At 42.0% G+C, this 24872-nt stretch overlaps 1 protein-coding gene across 1 annotated transcript in view; it reads left to right on the forward strand.

Moving 5' to 3' along the window:
• Positions 1-6276: 6276 nt before the first annotated feature.
• The window catches only part of FAM120A (family with sequence similarity 120 member A), a 51008-nt gene continuing 32412 nt past the window's right edge, over positions 6277-24872 (forward strand). Inside the window, exons 1-3 of the mRNA XM_081185238.1 lie at positions 6277-6877; positions 16157-16403; positions 16947-17029. Coding sequence (XP_081041364.1) covers positions 6404-6877; positions 16157-16403; positions 16947-17029 — 804 coding nt within the window. The 5' untranslated portion in view covers positions 6277-6403. The remainder of the gene's footprint in view (positions 6878-16156; positions 16404-16946; positions 17030-24872) is intronic.

The following is a 24872-nucleotide window of genomic DNA, read 5'->3' on the forward strand; positions in this document are numbered from 1 at the left end:
TTACCGGTATATGTTACTGTGTATGTATAGTCATGCTATAATTGAGTTCAGGAACAATTTTGCGTTGTTTTATTTCCTAGCTCTAAAATACAATATATTGAAATATTAACAACAAAAATACTGTACAATACTTCACCAGCAACAGAACATACTAGGCTTATCGATGTTTGGAAAAATTCCTGTAATGTTTTTAGCTACTTATATGTTTCAAACTTCAATTAAAATTTTTCATATTTGCACAATTTAGTGGTCCTCTGTGTACTCGTTTAGATATGACAGCCATTTTGTGCTATGCCACATTTTTACAGCAGCCATTTTATAATATGCCATGTTCCCCCCAATGGCAACCATTTCATGACTGATGCTCAAGGCACATTTTCAGAATTCTGAATTTGCCCATGGACCCAGAAAGATTAGCAAACCTCTTTGCATAGGCAATACTAAGTTAGATGGATCAATAGTCAGACTCAGTGTGTTATGTATTGAAGTTCTCACCCTGGCCACCAGGAGTATCGTGTATATAGTTTTCACTCAGGTCCACGTCAGTTACTTTAGGCGGGAAACCCTGGGTTGTTGTTGCTACAATGTTGAGAGCTGGCTGCCTATAAAAGCAGGCCGGCTGAGCTGTTTGCTGTTCAGTTCTGTTCCAGCTTACAAATAAAGAGCTGCTTTGGAGAAATCGCTGCATCATCTGCTATGTCTACCCACTATTTAACACAGTGTAAGGCACTTTTCCGTGTTCCATGAATCAGAAGACACTGCCTCATGTGCTTAGTACTGCCCTAAACGTCATGGATTATAGCGGGGGGAAATTAGACCTATGCTTTACTCACATTTTGAGAGCAATAGACCTTATTAGTACTGAACTCTGGCAACATTATACGCACATATGTACATCAGTTTTTTAAGATTAAGTGATCCAAGTTTTTTGTTTTGTTTTATTAAAAAAACCTCAAAAGTGAAAAATAACATCGAACAACTCTTTATTATTAATGGGGTTCTCATGAATTTCATGTATGAGGGGATTGCCAAGAGGTTGTAGCTCTGCCCCATACGAATGACGAATGTGCCAGCCGTGGCAGGCAACAGGACTGCCAATTTAGTGGTAGTGTGCAGGGGCCCTACATTCACACTAATGTGTGGCTCTTTCACATATGCATGTCCCACTTTTCCACATGTGCTTTCAACACATGGGTTTTATGTGCATCCCTTTATCTTTGTAGTTTATGGCACATCACATATATATTTCACTCCAATTCTAATGATGCAGTTCAAAACCACCTCCAGCAGCAGAAACTAGAGAAACTAGAGAGTCAAATCAAGCTAACGACATATTGTATTGCTTCCTTTATCGAGTCAAAAGGTGCATTTATCATATTCAGCTGATAAAAGTGGTGATAAATGTACTTTATATCCAGATGAAAGATTGGTTACCAACATAGTCAGTAGTAACTTACGATTTTTCCATCTTAAAAAGAATATTGTTCACTTCAGAAAAGCTCTCATTTTTCTCCCTGTTGCAGGAACAATGCCAAGAAGAAAAATAGTAATTTCATCCATAACTCAGGGATGAAGAAACCGTGGCCAATCAAATGCTGTTGAACTGCAACTCCCATCATGGCTGACTACTGGCCATGTGGGTTGATGGGGGTTGGGAGTCCTCTGGAGTCCATCTAGAGGGCCACAAGTTCCCCATCCCTATCTTTTCTCCACCGACTTTCTTCCTGAATATACTGTACTCTAGTTACCTTTGCTTTTGGAATTCTACAGTCCTTAGGTTCATGGCTGTAAAACCATTACCCTACCCCTTTCTCCTGGAATGCCCTACTACACCACCTGTGATTCTACCTCTATTCTCCTTTTCCAGGTTGATCATTCCCATGAAGCCCTTACTTAACCCCAGCTCCTGAAGGCTTTCTCCTCCACAATAAAACCAAGGCCATTGTCTCTTCATATACAGTGGTACCTCAGGTTACATATGCTTCAGGTTACAGACTCTGCTAACCCAGAAATAGTGCTTCAGGTTAAGAACTTTGCCTCAGGATGAGAACAGAAATCGGGCTCCGGTGGCAGCGGGAGGCCCCATTAGCTAAAGTGGTGCTTCAGGTTAAGAACAGTTTCATGTTAAGTACAGACCTTCGGAACGAATTAAGTACTTAACCTGAGGTACCACTGTATTCATATATTGTTGCCCTCAGATACCTGTCCCTACAATCTTACTGCAGTATTAAAAGATTATAATATCCTGGGCAATGGTCTGATTTTTTCTTTTTTATGTTGCAAACGGCAGTGTGAAGCTTGCTGCTTTGTAGGAGGTGGTAGCGTGACTACTCCTGGAAGAAAAACCGCCAGAACCAGATAGTATTTATCAACTACCACACGGTCACATACTCCCTTTTGGGGCAATGTACTGGACAGTATCATAGTGATATAGTTGCAGGCATTCTTAGAGGAAACAGATTATCTAGCCTCTTTCTAATCTTGGTTGAGACTTGGGTTTAGGACTGAGTCTGCCACAGTCACCTCGGTGGATGGTCTTTATCAGAAGGGGGCTGCTCCTTCTCAATCTCTCATCAGCTTTTGAGTCCATCAACTATGGTTTCCAAGAGATTGTATCAGGGACACTGTTGTGCATCATTTCTGGTCTTGGGATAGTTCCAATGATAGCACTGGATGAGTGTCTCTTGTTCACCCAATTTTGGAGTGCCACGGGGTAGTATCATGTCTCCAATGTTATTTAGGATCTGTATGAAGCTGCTGGGAACAGTAATCAGGAGATCTGGAGTGATGTGCCATCGCTAACAAGGAATGGCCACGCAGGCCCTGGATCAGTGATGGGCTGGCTGAGGACTAATAAACTGTGTCTGAATCTTGGCAAGATGGACGCTCTGTGGATGGGTGACTTCCAGGTCTGGGAAGTAGGCAAGTTGTTTCTCCTCTATGAAGTTACTCTCTTCCAGAAGGAGCAGGTGCATAGTCTGCAAGTGCTCCTAGATCCAGCTCTAGGAGGTGCTTGCTGTACAAAAGTCCTCAGTAGCTAGGACTGCCTTTTACCAGCTTCAACTGGTATGGCAGCTACAGCCATTTCTGGACGAGTATAGCTTGATCACAGTTGTCTTTGCCTAAATAACCACAAGGTTAGGTTACTGGAATTTGCTCTGTGAAGGGCTACCCTTGAGGTTGGTCCAAAAACTACAGCTAGAGCAGAACATGGCAGCTAGGTTGCTTGTGAGGGCAAACTACTCCCAGCATGTAACATCTTTTTTAATGGAATTTGCACTGGCTGGCAATCTGCTATCAGGCCAAGTTTAATGTTTTGGTAACAACATGAAAGACCCTACATGGGACCAGGTTACTTGAGAGACCACCCTTGTATCCCCAGGAGGTCACAACATTCTGCAGGAGTTCTCCTTTTAAGTCCTTAAAATATCAGAAGCCCATTCCACAGTAACTTGGGGCAGGGCTTCAGTGGGCAGCTCTTGTTCTGTTGAACATCCCTGTTAAGATATGACAGATAAGACATGGAACAGCAAATATGTTTTTGCTTCAACATGTTTTTTTCAGATGAAAAGTTCTCGGCCTTATTTTGTATTGTTTTTAAACCCATCTTCAGGTTTTTTTTTGGTAGTTTTAAAACTATTTTATGTGTTTATTTGATGTGAAATATAATAATAATAATAATAATAATAATAATAATAATAATAATAATAATAATAATAATTTATTCCTAGATGCCAGAAATCCCAAGTAGTAGGAATAGTGGTGTTGCACTCAGATTCTGCTTGCAGACTTCCATTGACAACTGCCTGGACACAGTAAGAAGACAATGCTGGCCTGGACCTGCCCTTTGGTCTGATCTAGCAGGACTCTTCTTCGGTACTTATCATGTATTTCTTTTGAAGAAAAGCAACTACTGTTTTGCTGTATCATCTCCAGTCTCCTTCACTTCCACACACATTTCTTCTCTATCAATTTGCTTCAACTTTTCATCACTGGCTTTTTAATATCATCCCTCCCCTCTCTTGCTTTTCAATTTAAAGCTTCTTTGAGATGCTTTTTTCTCCTTCAGTTAGCAACCAGATTCCTTTATATTAACTCACTGAACATGTGGTTTACAGGTGTGATATGGAGTTATTCTCTTTCAGGTCAGGTTCACCTAGCTAGCTTCTTTCCAATCTGGCCTCCATCCCCTATATTTCACTGAATTATCTTAAATCAACATTTAAAATAAGGTGAGAATCAGGGCTCCCCTGCTCACTAGAATTGATATATGAAATGCCTATTATCTGAACAGTCAGAAAGAGGTAACAACTTCTGCCGACTTTTCCTTTTGAGCATTTAGTAAACTATAGTAATGTAGGTGACCTACCTGCTATAAATGCTGTTAACAGTATAAATAATATTAAAGTTATTTTGTTCAAAATGTCTTAGATATGGCAGCCCCCTTTATGTCACTTTTATTTCTGGCAGTGCAGAGCTAGAAACATATCAAGAGTACAATTCAGTCAACTGAAGTTCCTCCCCCAAGTTTTGTTTATTTCTGTTGGAGATATGTATACTCCAATCCTGTGCAGTTATTTGTGCTTAAGACTATTGAAACAATGGTACATAGAATCAGGCAGCCAAGCACATATTTGCAGTTGAAATCATGGTATTAAAAACCATGCTCATAAGGTTTTACATTCATGATTTTAATCACATGGCAAGGTCTGGGCCTTGACCAATGAGTTTTAATATGTAAAAGGGCACACAGTCATTACATCTAGATAGATTCTGACTTGACCTTAGGAACCCATCAATCCCTGTTTAATAAGCGGTGAAAATTAGTATCATCGTTTGCTAAAATATGAGCCATTTCACACTTCATACAAAGCACAGAGAGTACCCCTGAACAAGGAAGTGCAGCCACTAACTGCTCCCTGACTAATGTACCTTTATATGACACATGCATTTGTCATCCTTTAAATTGGTAGCAATACATCTAAAAAGGCAATACGTGAAATGTTCCTGTGAGAGTTGTCTGGTTCTCTTGGTGGTGACTTGGTGGTGGGTGGTGAGAGGATAACAACCTGATCCTATGGGAGTGATACCTGTCTCCTTTTATCGACATCTGTCTGACACATCATTGTGTGGGCCCGAGTACCACTCGACAGCACTGCACATGCCAGTCCTAGTATGTGGTAGTGCAGTCCAAGCACGCAGGAAAGGCACTGTGGCACCTTAAAACCATATTTTTTTATGGTTATATTTTTTTATGGGTTAGCTGGTGTGTACGCCCATAAAAGTACTAAGGCTTCAAGGTGGCAACCCTATCCATATTTACGGTGGGGGGGTGGAGTGGGAGCAAGCCTCAGCGAGCAAAATGGGGGCTTCCTCTCGTGTAAATGAGCGTAGGGTTGTGTCGCAAGGTGCCAGAAGCTTCCTGTGTGTGTCTGGGGTGAACACCTCGTCCGCCTGGCTGTGGCTGCGTGTCCCCCTCGCCAGTGACAGATTCGAACCCCTCCCCGCGGCGCCGCTTCCTCCTCCCGCCGCGAGCCCCCTCCCCTCGCCTCCTCCCCGGCAGCCCCCGCTTCCCTCCCCTCGCAAGCCCCCCTCCCTCCATTTCCGCTTGCGAGGCCCTTCCCGGTCCAATCCTCCGCTTTCTTCCCGCCTGCCCTGCCGTGCGCATGCCTGGGTTATGCAACAGGCCCCGGCATCCGAGCGGGTCCCAGCTGCAGGGGCGGCGGCGGCGGCGGCCGCTTGGGTAGCAGGCCGGGTCGAGGGCGGCGGGCGCCAGAAGGGAGTGGGGGGAGGCGGCCCGGCCAGCCCTCCCTTCCCGCTAGGCGGAGTGGAGAGGCCGGGGGGCGGCGCCCTGCCTTGGTCCCGCTTGCCGCCCAGCAAGGCGGGCGGGCGGTGTGAGCGGCTCCGCTTGCCCGGGCCAAGTCCCGCCTGTTCCGCGACGGCGAGTGGGTTGGCTTCCTGCGCCGTGTGCCGCTGCCCCCTTCCTCTCCTTTCCCTTCCCTTCCTCCTCCTCCTCCTCGCCGTCCTCCCTCCCCTCCCGCGCTCTCTCTCTTTTCCCTCCCTTCCTCCCTTCCCCCGGCAGGCAGTAGGAGCCGCAGCGGCAGCAGCCCGGATCCCCTGAGCCATGGCGCTGTGAGAGCAGCACATGGCGGCCGCAGCAGCCATGAGCCCCCCACGAACCCACACAACTCCCCCCTGAAGAGCCGCCGTGCAACTGCAGCAGCAGCAGCCAGCCAGCCAGACCAAACAGCCCGCCCCGTCTTAGTCGGATCACATTGGCCATCACTTCCCACCCCGCAACTCTTCGCTCCTGCCTCGCCCGGGCCGCTCGCTCTGCACCGCCGCCGCCGCCTCCAGCAAGCCAAGTCCGGTCCCCGCCACCGCTGCTGCCGCCGCCGCCGCCATGGGAGTGCAAGGCTTCCAGGACTACATCGAGAAACACTGCCCCAGCGCCGTGGTGCCGGTGGAGCTGCAGAAGCTGGCCCGGGGCAGCCTGGTGGGTGGCGGCCGCCAGAGGCCCCCGCAGACCCCGCTGCGCCTCCTCATCGACGCCGACAACTGCCTGCACCGGCTCTACGGCGGCTTCTACACGGACTGGGTGAGCGGCGGCCAGTGGAACCACATGCTGGGCTACTTGGCGGCGCTGGCCAAGGCCTGCTTCAACGGCAACATCGAGCTCTTCGTCTTCTTCAACGGCGCCTTGGAAAAGGCCCGGCTCCACGAGTGGGTGAAGCGGCAGGGCAACGAGCGCCAGACCGCCCAGCAGATCGTCAGCCACGTCCAGAACAAGGGCACCCCGCCGCCCAAGGTCTGGTTCCTGCCGCCCGTCTGCATGGCGCACTGCATCCGCCTGGCCCTCATCCGCTTCCACATCAAGGTAAGCAGCAGCAGCAGCAGGAGGCCCGGGCTCGGGCGCTAGGTGCTGCTGTCCACACTGCCCCGCCGGCCCCTGCCTTTCCCCTCCTGGCCAGCCCCACGTTGCGCCAGCGTCCCCTTGCATCTTCTCCCCTGCCCTAGTGCCCCTTTTCCTCTGCCACCTTGCGGCCCCCTCCTTTGGGTTGGCCATTTCTGCACTCTCTTGCCATCCCCCCCCACCGTTGGCCCACACTAATAGGGGCCAACACCTTCCCTGGTCCGGTCCCCCCCCCCCTTGGCACCAGGGCGCCCAAGAAGCGGTGCCCAACTCCGAGGCTGCTTCTCCTTGCCATTGAAGCGCCAGGTTTTCCTCTCCTCGGTTCTTCGCAGCTCCAGTGGGGTTTGGGGGGGTCTTTTTTGGTGTTTGGAGGGGGGAGAGGGGGGGGCAGCACTCTTAAGATGGCAGCAGGTTGTGCCCTCTTGGTTGTGGCTTGACGGAGTTCAGAGGGAGGGAATCTGTGTCTCTCCATATCCGCAAAATGTCGTCAAAAGCTGGCGGTGTCGGCGGCTTGGGCGGGGAGAAGAGGTGCGGCGAGTTTCCTGAGAGCAAGCGGGCTCCCCGCTGGCCATTAATAGCCGCCCGAGCGGGGCCAAAAAGTTTCTGCCGCTTCGGCGTTGGCCGGGGGTCTCCCCCTCCCGCCAAGAGGCCTTAAGTCGCCTCCGCGCCTCCTCCTTAGCAGGGTGCCTTGAGCTGGCAAAGGGGAGGACTTCGTAAGCGCCCTGATGTCCTCAATCTCTACGGGGATTTTTCTATTTATACATACCTGTCAAGCTTTGAAAACCAGATGAGGGTGATCTGGAACATCCGAAGGCTCCCATCCACTATCATAGATGTCCTAATGAATAGCAAAGGCTAAACTGGGAGATGCAATCATAATTTCGTTTTTCCAGCGTTTCTAAGGCTGTATTCTCCACTGCTGGTTTTGTGAGCACTTTTGCCATTATTCACCCCCCCTCCGCTCCTCTTTCCTCCCCCCCCCCACATCTCAGGATCCATTTCTTTCCCCATCCCATAAAATGGGAAGAAGGGGAGGTACGTGCTCGCACCCTGCCTTGTCTGATGGAGAATTTGAAGACGGGCAGGTAGCAAAATGAATCTGTAGCACTTGTGCTCCAGAGCCACCCTAATGAATGCTTTGAAGTTTGAGCTGTTCTGCTCATCTTCAAAACTCCAGCGAGGTGTGTTCTGACTCCATGTTGTTTGGGAGGCCATTGTTCTGATCACTCGGATTTATAAAATGTCCCTTGCAAGCTAGCAGCCAGTCTTCTGGAAACAGACTCAATTCAAATCCGAGCCATTTGTTTTTGAAAAGTACAATCACTTCTGCATCTTGACTCAACTGTAAGTGAAATGTTTGAGGGGCTTTAGACACAAGTTTGCCAAGAAAATGAAAGTAAGCAACAAGTTCTTTAACATATGATTTACATTTAAAGAGAACCTGCAGCTTTAGGTTTAGATTTTGCAAAATGACTACTATACACAAGTTAAACATACTCTGGTTTCAAATCGTTTTAAAATTCTCTTACTGTACATGTAAACTGGCAACTGTTGAAAATGAGTAGTGCCTATAGTTTTAAGCTATACTTAATGTCAAATAATCGATGTCCATTTTATGACAGCACCTCATTTACTTTTTTCTTGTAAAGACAAATATCAAGAGGCAGTTGTATTATTTCATTATGGTTTATTTTATCTTCAGAAGAAATTAAGTAGGTAAAAGTGTATAATCCTCAGGATATTCTTCTGCTTGAATTTTTATGAAAAGGAAAAGTATTGAGCACATAGAAAGTAGTTGTACACTTTTTTCAGTACCGTTGCATAGCATAGCAAATATTTTGTGACCTTCAGAGACGTGCACAGATCTAGAATCAGAGCTTAACGTTATTGTGCTTTTGTGCTGCCCTTTTGGCAGATTAAACCACATCTGTAATCGGGACAAAGGATATTTCTCAGGATGGGGAGAGTTTCTCTAGAAAGAGAAAAAATACTATTTTTTAAAAAAGTATGTCATAAAAGTTAAGTTTCAGTGATGTTAACTCAGTGAAACTGGAAAAGTAACACTAGAGGCTTGGATTGGGTGATTTTCTGCTGAAAACTTGGGTTTAAGGCCTAGAAATCATCCTGCATTTTTAGAGAGGCAGTGATACTTCAGACAAAGTTGATAGTGGAAGTCCCACCCCTTGTTTCATTTTTAACTGGTAAGAAATTTTATAAGCCTGCAAGTTGACAGATCTAGTGTAATGATTGGCTTACAGGAATGACAGACATGGAAGTGTAGCACTCCTATGAACAAGTTAGATTGTTCTGTTCGTGTACGCTTGTTAAATTCATCTGTATGGAAGCAGAAAGCTGTTAAGTGCAACCACACTTTCCTCTGTAACTTAATCGGATGTGACATGCATTTCTAATAAAGGACGAAAGGATTGAGTCTAAAAACTTGTTATCACAAGTAGTTTGTGCTGTGTTGTTGTTTTTTACAGGCCTCATAGGATGAGTTGCTTAGGTTTGAAGAGATGTTTAATTCCAATGAATGCTGATACTGCCTTTTAAAATGGCTTGGAGTGTAAAGTTCTGGTTTTACTAGTGATATCTCTTCAAGTTCTAAACTTAAGAATAATCTAGATTGAGAATTTTATTTCTTTTTAGAGACTATTTCATATTGTAGAGTAGGAAGGGATCCTGAGGGTCATCTAGTTCAACCCTTATCAAGGCGCAACAAATCTTCGTGTTTCTTCACATATTGAAATTTCTGTTACCTTGCTTTTTAGCTTGTTTTAAATATGTGGCAGTGCAACTGTTACTGCACATTTTTAATAATACTTTAAACCAGTATGTATTTTTTTCTAATATGAAAAATAAAACTACTTTATTTTTATTCCCTAAGATTCTTGCTCAAAGAAGTGTATAGAAGTACATTTGAAGTGAAATATATTTTATCTTTAAATATGTTTTTTAGTTTGTATAGTGTATTGTAGCAGTGACTTTTATAGCAAACCATGATTTGATTCTTACTATTTTTTATTTCCTGGTTTTGCATATATAAGGCTTTTACCGAACCTTGAATACATAAATTGGAAGTTTTGTTCTGTGCTTAGTGATACTATATTGTTGCCCAATATGTCATTTAATATTTGTTTTGTTTTTAATGATTGGTATTTTGAGTAAAGTCTTGAATGTCATTATGGATAAAAGGTGGGCTAGAAACATTTTAATAGATCAATTTATAGAAACTTAGGAATTCTGTCATGCTGACAGTTCATTTAAAAGACAGTTTATATATAATGGTTTCTTGTAGTGCTAAGTCAAATGAAATAGGAATTCATGACACTGATATGTTGAAATCTCAAGTGGGTATTTCTACTAGCAAACTGCATTGTCAGTGGAAAATGTAGACTATCGGGAGCGTGGGAAACAGTATTCAGAACACATGCTATTCTGTCAATACACAGCACTTTTTAGTTGGGTAGTCAGATTATGAGTGCATAATACAGTACAAGTTAAAATTTAGGGACACTAAGTAAACTGGAGGAAATACTAATAAAGAGTAATATAGTTGTCATTTTCATAGTCTAATTCTAGTGTTTACAGTAGCCATTGCAAATATAGACATCTCTTTTTCTTTCTGTTACTTGTTGGGAGACCCATGTACACATAGTCTGGTTTGCCATCAAACTTTTCTTTGCTATTTTGGCATATATTGGCTGCATTTGGAATGTTATAGTCAAGTGTGGATACTGAAGTACAAAATTCATTTTATTTATCTAAACAATCTTCAATTGATTCTAAGCAGTATATAATAAATACCAATTCAGAAAAGGTAAAAGTCAGTTAAAACTATAAAATCAGATTTTCATTTAAATTACTGCTGGAATAAAAGTTTTCAGGAAGTGCCAGACGTTCAACCAGTTGGGAGAGAAGTCCATAAAATTGGGACCACAGTACCAAACACACAACTCCTGATGGATATGAGTCATGCATCTGACCCATGGGGGACCACTAATAGTGACCTTGGTGACATTGCTGAAATATAAGGGATTGAGGTATATAAGTCTTAAGGTATCCTGGACCCAAATTATTAAAGGCCTTGTAAATTAATGCAAGTCTTGAACCTGACCTAGTAGTGTATGGGCAGCCAGTGCAAACTTTTGATCACCACAGTTATTTGCTGGTGATAATCTGTCCTGGTCAACAGCCTAGGCACAGCCTTTTGCGCCAGTTGGAGCCTCTGGACCAGACCCATGGGTAGCCCCACATAGAGTGCATTGCAGTAATCTAGTCTTGAGGTTACCAAAGCATGAATAATTGTGTTTGTGTCGTAGGCAGGGTCCACAGGTGAGTAAACTGCTTTCCTTTGAGAAAAATGTGTGTTGCATGCAAAAATGATAGGTCCCCATTTGTGCACTTCTGTGTTGTACCTGGATTGCAGAACGTGATTGGTTTCAGAGATGTGAAGGGCTGCCTTCATGAACCTGGATGCCTGCTCATTGCAGGCATCATAAGCGGCCTTCTGATTTTCTAAGATGTGGGCCAGGGCTTTTTAAGTTATGATGCTCAGGCTGTAGAACTCCCAACCCTGGATGGTATGTCTGGTGTGCTGTTTTTTGGTATTTTGACGTGCTGCCAAAACCATTTTATTTTGCCTCCCTGTTGGTTTTCTTCAGCTTACACACTTCCTTTCACTTTTAAATCTGGCTTCTAGTTTTTATGCTGTATATCTATAGCCTATCCACCATAGGCACTACTCAGGGCAACCTGCAGTAAATTAAATTTGCAGGGTCCTAAAATAAAATTTAAAAAATTAAAAATATAACAGTGGCAGCGATAAGAGGTAAACCATGACCTTTATACAGTGGTGCCTCGCAAGACGAAAAGAATCCGTTCTGTGATTCTCTTCGTCTAGCGGTTTTTTCGTCTTGCGAAGCAAGCCCATTGAAGGATTAGCGCTATTAGCGGCTTTTAGCAGCTTATCTGCTGATCGGATCAGCTGATAAGCGGCTTAGCGGTTTAGAAAAGGGGGGGGAAGGAAAAAAAAACAGCAGGAACTCGCAAGACATTGTCGTCTTGCGAAGCAAGCCCATAGGAAATTCGTTTTGCGAAGCACCTCCAAAACGGAAAACTCTTTCATCTAGCGAGTTTTCCGTCTTGCGAGGCATTCGTTTTGCGGGGCACCACTGTATAAGGTGTTTGGCAGGTAGAAGTCTGCCAGGTTAAAAATGTATTTGTCAGCTGGTGATATCCAGCCAGAGAGGTCTTCTTTGGCGATCACTCATAGCTGAGTAAGATTGTCTTCCATCAATATGGTTTTAACAGTGAGTCTGTAAGTGACTGGAGGCCAGTTCTGGATGCACACGTCCTTCCACAGTGGGGACATAGGTTTCCGGATGGGAGTTTTATCATGGTGAGGGGCTGCCAAACGTGCCTTCCTCTTGGCTTGTTTTGTTCTGAGTTCATCTTCAAAGTTCATGACACCTTTGGTATTGGCTGTTCTCCAATTTGAGTGCTCGCAAGCCAGTGTTTCCCAATTATCGATGTTTATGCTACATTTTTAAAGATTTGCCTTGAGAGCATCTTTAAACCTCTTTTGTTGACCACCAGATTTACACTTTCCATTTTTAAGTTGGGAATAGAGTAGTTGCCTTGGAAGACGATACCCAGGCATCCAACCAGTCCAACAAAGTTAATGTTGAAGAATCATTGCTTCAACACTGGTGATCTTTGCTTCTTTTGTGCCATCTACTGAGCCTCCATTCTAGTTAGGATGCAGAGAAGGAACCTTCCTGATCTGAGGAAGCTGGATGGTTTGGGAGGAGGTGATCCCACAAGTATTTATTTAAAAATTTATAGGCGGGTGGCGCTGTGGGTTAAACCACAGAGCCTAGGACTTGCTGATCAGAAGGTCGGCGGTTCGAATCCCCTTGACGGGGTGAGCTCCCGTTGCTCGGTCCCTGCTCCTGCCAACCTAGCAGTTCGAAAGCATGTCAAAGTGCAAGTAGATAAATGGGTACTGCTCCGGCGGGTAGGTAAACGGCGTTTCCGTGCGCTGCTCTGGTTCACCAGAAGCGGCTTAGTCATGCTGGCCACATGACCCGGAAGCTGTATGCTGGCTCCCTTGGCCAATAAAGCAAGATGAGCGCCGCAACCCCAGAGTCGGTCACGACTGGACCTAATGGTCGGGTCCCTTTACCTTTTAGCTTTTGAGTAAAACTATTCCAGTGATAATAAAATTGAATGCAGTATAACATTAAGAAAACCAGCAATAATAATAAGATGAAACATTTTCCATAAGACCATTGGCCAAGGAAACTCAGTAGCAGCATAGAGTGACACTTTTAGATCAGCCCATGAAAATAACTGGATCTTCAAAGCCTTTCTGAAGACCTGAAATGTAGTAGCTTTAGAGAGGTAGGTCAATTGGCAGTGTCTTCTAAAGTTGTGGGGCCACCACAGAGAAAGCCCTGTCCCTTGTACCCAACTTAGTAGCAGATAAACAACAAGAGCCCTTATTATTGATCTTAAGGTGCAGGCAGGTTGGTATGGGTGCAGGTGGTCCTTTGAATAATTGGCCCAGTTATGCTTAAGGCAAGTGTGGGAAACTTTTGGCTCTCCATAGGTTGCTGAACTACAGCTTCCACCATACCTGGCTATTAGCCATGCTTCTGTGGCTGATGGGAATTGTAGTTCAGCAACATCTGGAGGGCCAAAGGCTCCCCATCCTGGCTTTAAAGGCTAAAACCAGCACTTTAAATTTGACTGGGAATGGCTGTGGTAGGCAGTGCATTTGCTAAACCTTGATGTAACAAAGGCATGAGTTCCTATAGCCAGGAATGGACAAGGTTCATGCACGAGTCTAAGCTGACCACTGCTGTCACCTAGTCATCCAGCACTCCCAAACTCAGAACTTGATGTTTTCAAATGCACAACCCTGTCCAAAACAGCTTGAATCCTATTGCATAGTCTCTCTCCTTCCTGATTAGGATCACAAATGCCTTGTCTGGAGTGCACTTAAGTTTTTTGTCCCTTGTCCAACCCATTGCTGCCTCAAGGTTCATAAGCTAGACATCTTATCAAGTCAAGTCCTGTATTTACTACTCTGATTGCTAGCATTATTAATTAATTAATTAATTAATTGCATTTATTCCCTCACTTCACCGGAAGATCACAGGACCTTCAGATGTTGTTTGACAGTAAGTTGTACAGGCCCTGACCCATTGGCCATGCTGGCTGGAACTGATGGGAGTTCAAACAGCATAGAGCCATCTCCATTATAAAATGCTAAGCCAGACTGTGGGTTAGCTTGGATGCTTGAGCTCTGGGAGAAGAGATTGCAGATACTTTCTGCTTGTTCTGCTGCGCTGCACTAACTTAGCATTTTGACTAAACTTGGCCTTGTGTTTTAGCTCTCCATATTAGCTATGAGCTTTAACCAAGTTTTGTCCTGTGGTTTATAGCTCTCAGCTTGTCTTAGTGTGGGGTTGGACAGCATGACAAGCCATGACTTAGGAGGGAGGAGCCAAATGGTGGCTATTGCCATTTTAGGAGCCAGTTTGTTCCTACTAAACCGTAATTTGGCTTGGTAAGATGTGCAAACCAGACTTATATGACAGCAGGATCATCCACTGAGTTTGTAGTCCTGTTTTATGCTGTCCATGTACCTAAACTCAGCTATGTGTTCAGTTTCAGATTATTTATATTTATGATTCTATCGCATGGTCATATATACTCCACACTGGGAAGACATTATTTTGTTCAGTAACATTGCTTCTGGGAAAATTTGGACACTTGTCAGCATGATCTTCTATAAATCCCACTTTGTTCACTTAGATTGACTTACTGATGAGTGTGTGCAATTGTAGCATTTGCATGCATGTATGAAATTCAAAATGGGAAATGTGATTTACATTTAAATATCTCTTAATCTCAATCAATCAGTCCTAGTGGTATGGCGGTAGCTATCATAATCATCCCTGAATCATCAGGGATCCTTGTTGCATTATATAATTAATTATTATTGTATCCTGCTTTATTTAGTCATTTTAGAAGATAATAACAGAACTCAGAATGGCATAAAAATTAAACCTGATTCAATAAAATCATAAAAAACAGACTGACAAGGAAACTCTAACAAAACTTATGATTTCATTCATGGATCTTTGTTACTTGTAATTTACCATGGAAAGATTTGAATCTTGAAAAGCTGGACATAAATAGTTGTATTAAATAAATAAGTCCCCCACTAAAATCCAGCAAAGCTACAAAGCTTGCTGAAATACATGGGCAAATAAAGTTGGAGATTGAAATATATTTTTAAGAAGATTGGCTCCCAAAGCAGCTTACAATTTTATTTTATTTTTGCATCTTGGTGATGGACTTTGATATTTCAGGGATACATGGCTGTGAATATGACAGTCTGTCCTGGTCCTTGACAGATGATGATCTTAGTCCAAGTTCCAGGCTTTTAGCCTCCAGAAGGAAAAATATATACCATATTTTTCCATGTATAAGACTAGGTTTCCCCCCTAATAAATTATGTCAAAAATTAGGGGGCATCTTATACATGGATAGTGCCAAGGCCATTTTCTTAAATCTGAGTCCCCCAAAATAGTCTTATACATGGGGGCATCTTATAGACGGAAAAATACGGTATGCCACACCACAGGAGGGATGGACTCTTGCTGATCTGCCAAAAACCAAGGTGAGACCTGATAAGCCTGTAAAAGAGTTGAAAACAGTTCAGATGGGATGTGTGTTGTCTTGTAAATACATTTCTGTCCCAAGGGGGCAGGTATGTTTCAGAAAGTTGTTGGCAGGGGAACATGGGTGTCTTTTATGTAGGTCTTTTGGGATGCGGGGAGCAGAATAGGGAGTCTGGCCTGTTCATTAGTTCCCTCAATTGAATACTGTGAAATCAAGAGTTGCTTTCAGCTTTCTTCTCCTTCTTGTTAGAAAGTAATGCTTGAACTGGGAAACTGCACACTTGTTTTGAATATGGGATCTTCATTGGCCCTGATTATAGTGTTTAGGAGAAGGAAGGACAGTTGTTCGGAACAGGACTAAAGTTTGACTGAGGATGGTATAGGGTACCCTGTTGTTGTCATCAAGTTGGAGCTGCACATTTCCAGTGCGTGAGAACTTGTTTTTAACATGAGCTGCTAATGTACATTTCAGCACATTCATACAGTTTGGTATTAACATTTAATGTATCCTGTTCTTCCTCCCCTTCCTCCCTCCCTTTTTGCATAGGTTGCACAGAGCATTGAAGACCACCACCAAGAAGTAATTTCATTTTGCCGAGAAAAAGGCTTCCATGGCTTGGTTGCATTTGATTCAGATTACGCATTGTGCAACATCCCTTACTATTTCAGTGCCCATGCCCTAAAACTGAGCCGTAATGGAAAAAGCCTCACGACAAGCCAATACCTGATGCATGAAGTTGCCAAGCAACTGGACCTGAATCCAAATCGGTTTCCTATTTTTGCTGCTCTTTTAGGTAGGTGGAATGACACATGGAAGTCCACATTTATCTGATCTTAAGAATGTGTTATTGGAAGGACTGTTTCTGTGCACACTTGTTTTATCATTTCTTCATCCTCTTGGTTTGTGTGTGTGGTTTTTGTTTTTTAATTGTATAGCAGTGACTCAGAATCTGGTACCTTTTACCCCAATCACTTTTACATGGAAATGTGGAGGTACCTGAAGTAAGGCTGCAATCCTAAATGTGATTACTTGGAAGTAAGCCCCATTAATATGGGACTTAGTTTTGGATAAACATTGTTTCTGAATTAGACATTATACCAGGAAAAAATGTAGATTAGTTACCTTATAAATACTCATTATCATATTCAGTCTCTCTAATTGCATTATCTGCAAGTGAAATTTGAATTTAGGATTGTTATTTCCCCCCAACTCTGTCAGACTTCACTAATTTCAAGTACTGCCTTGATATTTTAAAAAAGTAAACGAGACAACCGTTTATGAAGAACAAGTAACATATAGTATATTTTTTAAAAGCATTGCATATTGTATATTCCAGGTAATCACATTCTACCTGATGAAGATTTGGCTTCATTTCATTGGAGTTTACTTGGTCCAGAACATCCACTAGCCTCTCTTAAGGTACAACTTTAATATAATTTCTGACATTAAAACAAATAACCTAGCATAGGAATAAAACATAATTTGGGCAACTTCTAATATTGTTGGGTATTCTAAAGTAGCACCAAAGACTTAAAAGAGGACTACTCTGAGAACTTGCTTCGCTGTAAGTGAGTTCTTTAAGTTTTTCCATTCATATGGGCAATGTACATACCGTGTTTCTTGTTTCAGTTCTCATTTTATCATACTAAACTGCACTAGCATCAGCAACGTGACTGCAGTTCTGAAAATATTTGCTCTTTTTCCCTTTCCTTTCTTTCTGATAGCTCTAAGAGAAAAAAATATTTGTATTCAGCTATACTAGATACATTTACAGTGGTACCTTGGTTCTCAAACAGCTTCGTTGTCAAACAAATTGGCTCCTGAACGCTGCAAACCCGGAATTAAGTGTTCCAGTTTGTGAACTTTTTTGGAAGCTGAATGTTCGATGCGGCTTCCGCTTGAGTGCAGGAAGCTCCTGCACTCAAGTGGAAGCTGTACTTTGGTTTTTGAACGGTTTTGGGAGTCGAACGGACTCCTGGAATGGATTAAGTTCGAGAACCAAGGTTTAGTACAAAAGTTGTACCTGTGATGGTATTGCCAGTTGGACAACTTTATGAAAAACCTGAACAGAGGGCTTGGGTGCTGGTGTACGGCTTATGAAAATTCAGTATCTGAAACAGTGGTGATCTTAAGCTTCCAGCTCTCAGAAGTGCTGTTGGTTCCTTAGACTTGATGGGACATGCATACCAGAGTTTAAGAAATGGTAAACACAGTTGATGGTTTAAACGAGATCAAACACCTCCTGGTTTTCTTGAATTCTGTCACTTTCTCACCTAGATACCTCTGCTGAAGTTATCATTGCAAAAAAAGTGCTGCAGGAATTTAGATAGATTTAAGGGCATAACTTTAAGTCCATCTAACTATTTGTTGCAGTTGTATAATACTTTTATGTTTGTTGAATGAGCAACAGGGTGGAGAAGAAGCCATCATACACAATAAGAACCCAGATCCTACTAGGTTGTCTTGAACATAAATTATCTTGGTGACACTGCAACTTGCTTCCAAGTAAGTTTGTTTAGGATTGCAGCCTAAGATTCAAGGCTGATTCAGCACTGGGAGCTTTGGAAGTTTTTATTTATTTATTTCTCCCCCTTTGCTTTATTTTGAGTAATCATATATATTCAACTTTTCATGCTCATTTAAAAAAGAAAGTCTTGTAAGGAACAAAAGCACCTTGGCCTGCTTCAATCTGCAGTATCATAAGCCATGACATCAAACTCATCACATGTAGATTAGGCTACAAATCTGCATGCTAGTTGCTGGTCTTGCTTGCACTTTGTATTAAATGTGAGTTACTTATTTAAAAAATAAAGCCGTTTAGTCCATGTTTGTGAAGAAAAGGTGAGTAACAATCCCAAATGCAAAAGGGTGATTCAGCACAAATGTTAATTGTAAGTGCCTCACAGATTATGCTTGTGGTGGGGCAAATTTTTCTTAAGTAGCTGTCCTGTTACATATTTTAATGGCCAAATAGCTGTGTCCCAGTGTCCCACCAGCCGCTTGCATTTACTCCTCTTTCTTTCTGCCTGGACACGAGGGGGAAACAATCCAGATGTTTCAGAGCGGGGAGGTAAGCTACTTGGAGCAAAGATGGGCAAAAAGAAGTCCAAACCTCAGTAGCAAACCTGATGAAGGGAAGCTTGTTTTTGACCATTAGTATGGTGATAATTTGCAGGCTGAACTAGATGTAATAGAGGCAGCTCTGTATGTTGTTTGTGTGTCTGTCCTATTCACTACACACACACACACACACAGAGAGAGAGAGAGAGAGAGAGAGAGAGAGAGCGCGCGCGCCAGGGTGGTGGGGAGTTCTTTTGCAACAAAAGGGGTGTACATGCATCAGGGGAGCTGGATTTCCCCTCACATTGCCTTCCTGTGCTTGCCTCACTGCAGGGACCCAGCTTTCCCCAGTAAAAAACATGCTCCCCAGGTCATATCTACTTCATCCCTTAAGCAGCTTTCCATATCACAATTTTACATATTGGGACCTGTGTTCATGGATGTGATGCCTCTCATAGTGCTCCCCAACCAACCTGTGCAGATTTTCAGGAAGCTGCAAGGTGAAGGAGGGATCAGCAAAACATCTCTTTCCTCTCCTCTTCCAACAGAAGTGAAACTTGGCCAATTACAAGTTTAGTTCCAACCCATAATGTACAAGTGCACTTTAAGCTCCTAAAATAGCATTGTTGAAGTATTTATACCTCCCAAGGTACCGTGGCATACCATGTTTTCCAGATGCCCAATATTAGGAAGAATAATACAAATAAGTTTTTTTCAATATTTGGGATTCCAACCGCCTCAGGCTCAAACAAGCACATTCTCATTCACTGTCCACCTGTGCCCCATTGTTTCACAAATGAGGCACCTGATTAAAACTAATCACACATGGATTTCACTGTTCTTTTGAAGTTCTTTGTTATTATTTTAGAAAGACAGGCAGAATTTTATAAGCATGGTAGTTGGGTAGCCTTGACTTGATTTCCAATATAAATTTATTAATGGGTAGTTTTACAACCATTGATTTGTATCTGCAGTACTATTTATTTCTAGAAATATCTTCTGTTGGTTTGACATTAAGGCTTATGTGCTCATTTGCTCTCTTCCTCCTTTTGAACAGGCTAAACAGGCATAACTACTTCAGCTTCTTGTAATCAAGTGTTCATTACCATCACTGGAGCTTTTTGCCATATGTAGTGGTTTGAATTAAGTCTTCTTGAATAGATAGACCAAAATCAGAGACACTATTCAAAACAGGGTTCTACTGTTACCTTTCAGAATGCTATTGGACTGTCCCATTCATTCTGGTAGAGTTACATCAATCACAGTTCATCAGATATTTTTTTAAAAAAATCTTTATCACACCAGTACACTTGTAGTCTTCTTGGGATAAAAAAAGATTCTCAATTTGCCTTAGTTTCAAACAGTTGCAAATAACAGTAAACTATAGCTGTATAGCTGATGGATTACTGTTAATGTGAAGATTGTGCCTATGATGCTCCTTTCCAATCAGAAGATCCCTGGCTAAGAGTTACATCTGAACTGAGGAGCAATGGGAAGCCAAGAGCAAACTTTAGCTTCTCAGCAGTGTTAGCTTAGAGTGAAACAACCTACAGTCCTGATTTGGACGGAACACCAAGCCAGGAATTGTGATTTGTGGTTCCTGCTAGGGGAGAAGCAAAATGGGGGCCATCTGTGTGTTCTTGATAAACTAATCATTATAGTTGATGTGAATCCAGTCATGAAGTCTCAGAATGCATGAGTTCCTACTCTCCAGCTCCATTCCAGTTTCTCCTGTTCTAGCACTCATTGTTTACCTTGCATAACTTTATCTTTATATGAACAAAAACAAATAATGGCTGTCTGTTCTGTGCTGTTAGCAAATTGCATCCCCATCCATCTGCTTTTTTAAAAAGTCATTAAAAACCATTAGCTTTATTGTCATAGATGACACTTTTAAAACTTTTAAAATATTGTCTTGTTTTCTAGCATTGTTATTGGGTATTGGTACCCATGTAACATGTATACTCAACTGTCACATTAGGAAGTCATATTCAATACAAAGCAAATTTTATTATATTAACATAGATCCCCTAAAAGCAATTTAAAACACCCAAAACATACAGCTCTAAACATACACAATGTTAAAATATGTGGTACTTACATTAATGTAAGAATAGGAACAAACCAATAAGATTAAGAACATTTCTTTACATGTCTTTGCAGAAGAAAAGAGAAAACTAATAATAGTTTCTGTTATTATTTTGTTCATGTTAGCCAGTAAGTAGGACAGAGGAAATGAAATTCACTCATGACCTCTCTGGTTAGTTGTTGAGTCATTTTTAAGACCTTAGATTTTTTTAAAAAAAATCCATAAATAAGGCCTCAGCTTATAAGATAACCTAATTTTTATTCATTGTCAGTTTTCTGAGGCAAGAATGGGCTGAATTCTTAGCTTTCTGCCTCCTGGGAATCCCTGTGGTCCACTAGGCTCTTAAATTTACAAAGCAATAGTGGATTTCTTAATAGTTTAGGCATAGCTAATCAATGTTAAATGTTCCCAAGTAAACACAGTTTCTTAAAAACAAAAGAAGTGCTTTTTTGAATTAAGCACTGGCTACCTTGTTTGGCCTGCTTCACAACAATCTTGGCACTTGGTCTGCTGTCTATTTGTGGACCTCTTTTCCATACCCCTACTCTAAAAGCTAGATGTATTTTTTAAATCAAAATCACTTGTGGGTGGATGGAACTAGTGCAACATTTTCCCTCATTATGAACACAAGGAGGTTGGACACCTTTTTCTACTCTCATCACACATTGAGAGAGGCTACTGTTGCATCTGATTCACAGAAGACAAGGTGCTTCCAATTGGACAGATTCCAGCATCTCCTACAGTTGCTTGATGGTAACTTAGTTTTTGTCCAGTAGGTTTTCATGTAAAGGTTGCTCAATTATGTATTCTCCTTCTTCAGCTCAACTAATCTATCCTTGTCATGATGATTTTACTTCCTGTCTTCTGTTACGTACATTGGCTCTCTTTCATCTTGCATTCAATTTAACTTTCAAATGTATGCATTCTTCCACTTGTTTTGTTGTGCATGTTCCTCTCTTGCTGTCTTGACACCCCTGATAACACTGTCCACTGTAAATTCAGTGCTACAGTATTGATTTCCCCACTGTGCTCTGTTTTTTATCTTTCTTGTTGCTCCATAGGAACTCTGCCATTCTTCCATTTTTAGTATTTAAATGCAGTTAAAGAAAGAAGGGATGAAGAGGTATTGTTCATCCTATCATTCTTTAACTGAACTCCCACTTTCTACAATTCCCATACATTGCCCTTCCATTATGTCTTACTGCAGTGGGTGCCCCTGGGTGCAAGTGTGCCTACCAGTACACCCTGTGGTGCCTATGAAACGTAAATATCCCCTCAAAAAGCTACAGTGTGTAAGTTTGCTATTGTTCAGTTCTTGTTTGTACTGAATCAGCCTCCCCCACAGTGAACATGTTCATACCCACATTTCATTGGATGCCAGGATTGAACACCCGCTCCCCTGTACTGAACAGAGGAGAGGTGCAAAAACTGACCAAGTGTGGTGGCGGCTCATGTAGGTGCTTTTTTATGGGGTGGGAGCAGGCCCACAGCATTTTGTGGTCCTGACTCTCCTTTTTTAGACGTAGCATCCATTTTGTGTTGAACCACACCCTCAAAGCAGCCATTTTGTGTTAGGTCACACCCCCCATTTTGTCGCAGGCACTTTCTCTAAAATTCCAGGTGTGCTCACTGGTCCCAAAAGATTGGTGACCCTGTCTTACTTTAGGTCTAAGCTTGAGAGTAGGATATGTAGCTTTGTTTATAAAGGTTTATATATGGTTGCTGTATGTGCAGCGTGCACATTATCCCAGCAGTGTTTTATCTTGTCATAGCTGGAAATGGCTCTAAGAGATGTTGTGTATAACAGTCAGTTGACAATTTCTGTCCTGTGGATTTGTAATCCAGGAGCAAATGTAAATTATCGAGAGCACTGACACAAAGTACCTGTTGCTGTACTGTACAATTTTATACTGCAGGTGGAGGGTTGCATGTTTTCTATGTCCTGTCCCCTGATCACACATTGAGAAATCTCAGTGTGCACAACAAGCTAGTATGACAAGAGAGAACGCTTGCCTAGAGCCCTCCTTGACATAGTTCGGTATGTACAGGGAGTACTTTATATGAAGCAACATACAAAACGTGTAGCCTGTTTCCTGAAGCCTGAAATAGAACCAAGTAAAGGGGTCAACCTAGATGAGTGCTCTAATAGTCTGATTCTGCTGTAATTGATGCAGGAAAAATGTCAGATAAGGAAAATGCAAAGTGATAGGGAAGAGTTAACGTAGAATAGATGAGCCTGGAGTGAGCAAGAAAGACGCTGTTCTCCCCACCCCACCCCCCCAAAAAAAATTCTTTGTAGGCAATTGTATAGTGAATGTGACCATCTCTTCGTGCTCTTAGTTAAATAACATTTGCTCACTCATCAGTGTAGAAGTGGAGATTCTGAAGACAATAGCATCTTTGAGTCCTTTTTGCTCATGAGTATTTTTAGTCTCAGGGCCTTTTTAGTTGTAACTATGAGGAGATAATGTCTAATTTTTAAGAATAGGGTTGTGTTGCTCATTCAGCTCTCTCTTTTTTAAAACGAAACAGCGTTTCAGTTTTACTAACCTATGTGAAGAATTTATCTAGGTTTCTTTTTAAAACTCATTTCTAGTGGAAATGATAAAAAAAGGCTTTTGAAGTATAGAGTGCAGATTTTTGGCATGGAAAATGGGATTAAATATCCTTAGGCTTTATGAAAAGTGCAGTCATTTCTTGAGAAATTGCTCCAAGCTGTCAGGCTCTGGGCTTTTGGGGTTCACAATGAACTTTGCTTGTCATGATCTCATAACGTGCAATTTACATTTTCTCCCCCTCCATTGCCGTCTGATTATTAATTTGGTTATGTACTCTTATTGAAACTTAACAGTCTGCTGCAAACATCTGTCTACTTGATCTTATACATTAGTGCAAATTCATTTTTCTCCTTTGAAGAAAATCTGTAGCCGTTTCCATTTCTAAACACACTCCATTAACTTTTTAGATGCTTCAGCTTAACATGATATCTTGACTGTTTTGTCTTATTGTGTACTTCATGGTATCCTCATTGTGCTAGCAGAAGTGTTTGAGGTTTTTCTTCTAGTAGTTATAGAATAAAACTCTATTCACTGCCTGTCTTTTTCAGCCACTTAATCTGCTGCTGCTGCTACTTTCTTTTGTGGACTTCTCGGTTCCAGTTACTGGGTTATAAAAAAAATCTTCTCCAGGATTGCAGAATTCTCCTTTCAAACTTCCGTTTTCCAGGTGTGATGTCACTTCCTCCTCCATAATTATAGTGCTACCCAGTTAGATTTTAAAAGAAAAAAGAAAAACACGATACTTCCATACCCATTTAAGTGTCTCTTGTGCCTGGCTGCCATGCTGTTAACCGCTCATGTTAAAGCATCTGTAATTTTTGGTTATAGGAGCTATAATAATGAATTCTGATTTCCATTTCCATTAGAAATGTGTTCAGAATTGATTATGCATCCTTTAATATTTGATATGCAGTAAATCCAGAATTTCAACATATAATTCATTTAATGTTACTTATGACAATTCAGTCTTGTATTAGCTACTCACCTGGTCACCGTTGGCGGCTAGGAATTCCCTCCAGGTGTGTGAGTGGGCTTCCTAAGGAGAGCTGGTGTGCTTTGTTTCTCCTTCACCAGCCCTTGTAGCTTGCAATTTTCCTTTAAAAAAACACACAAAACAGTCTGCTTTTTGCTAATAAGAGGAGCTCCTTTGTATAAGTAAAAAGCAGGCTAGTTGCTTTGGGTGGGGAGCTAAAAACTAAGTGATAACATTGTACATCAGATAATTGCAGCCATGAGGAAAAGTAGAACCACCTTTTGAAAATTAAAATATGAAGGGGCCTCTAAAGCAGTGAGCATTTTTAAGTGGCATTTTATTAAATTTAGTTTATTTTCTCGTAGCAAAGCTCAGGGTATTCCATTCCTTCTAATCTGAGAAGAGGTTTTAACAATTCTGTTGATTTCCTTCATTAGCTGTTGCTCTGATGGTAAAACGTAGAAGAGAAAATGACCTGCTAGTTAATAAAAACTTGATGTCAAAGCATAGTCACTATATTTTAAAAAGTTTCATAATAATTTTTTCACGTTTTAGTTTCCTCATCCCACTTTGTCAATATTT

This window comes from Podarcis bocagei (assembly GCF_964188305.1).
Source record: "Podarcis bocagei genome assembly, chromosome: 2".
NCBI lineage: Eukaryota > Metazoa > Chordata > Lepidosauria > Squamata > Lacertidae > Podarcis > Podarcis bocagei.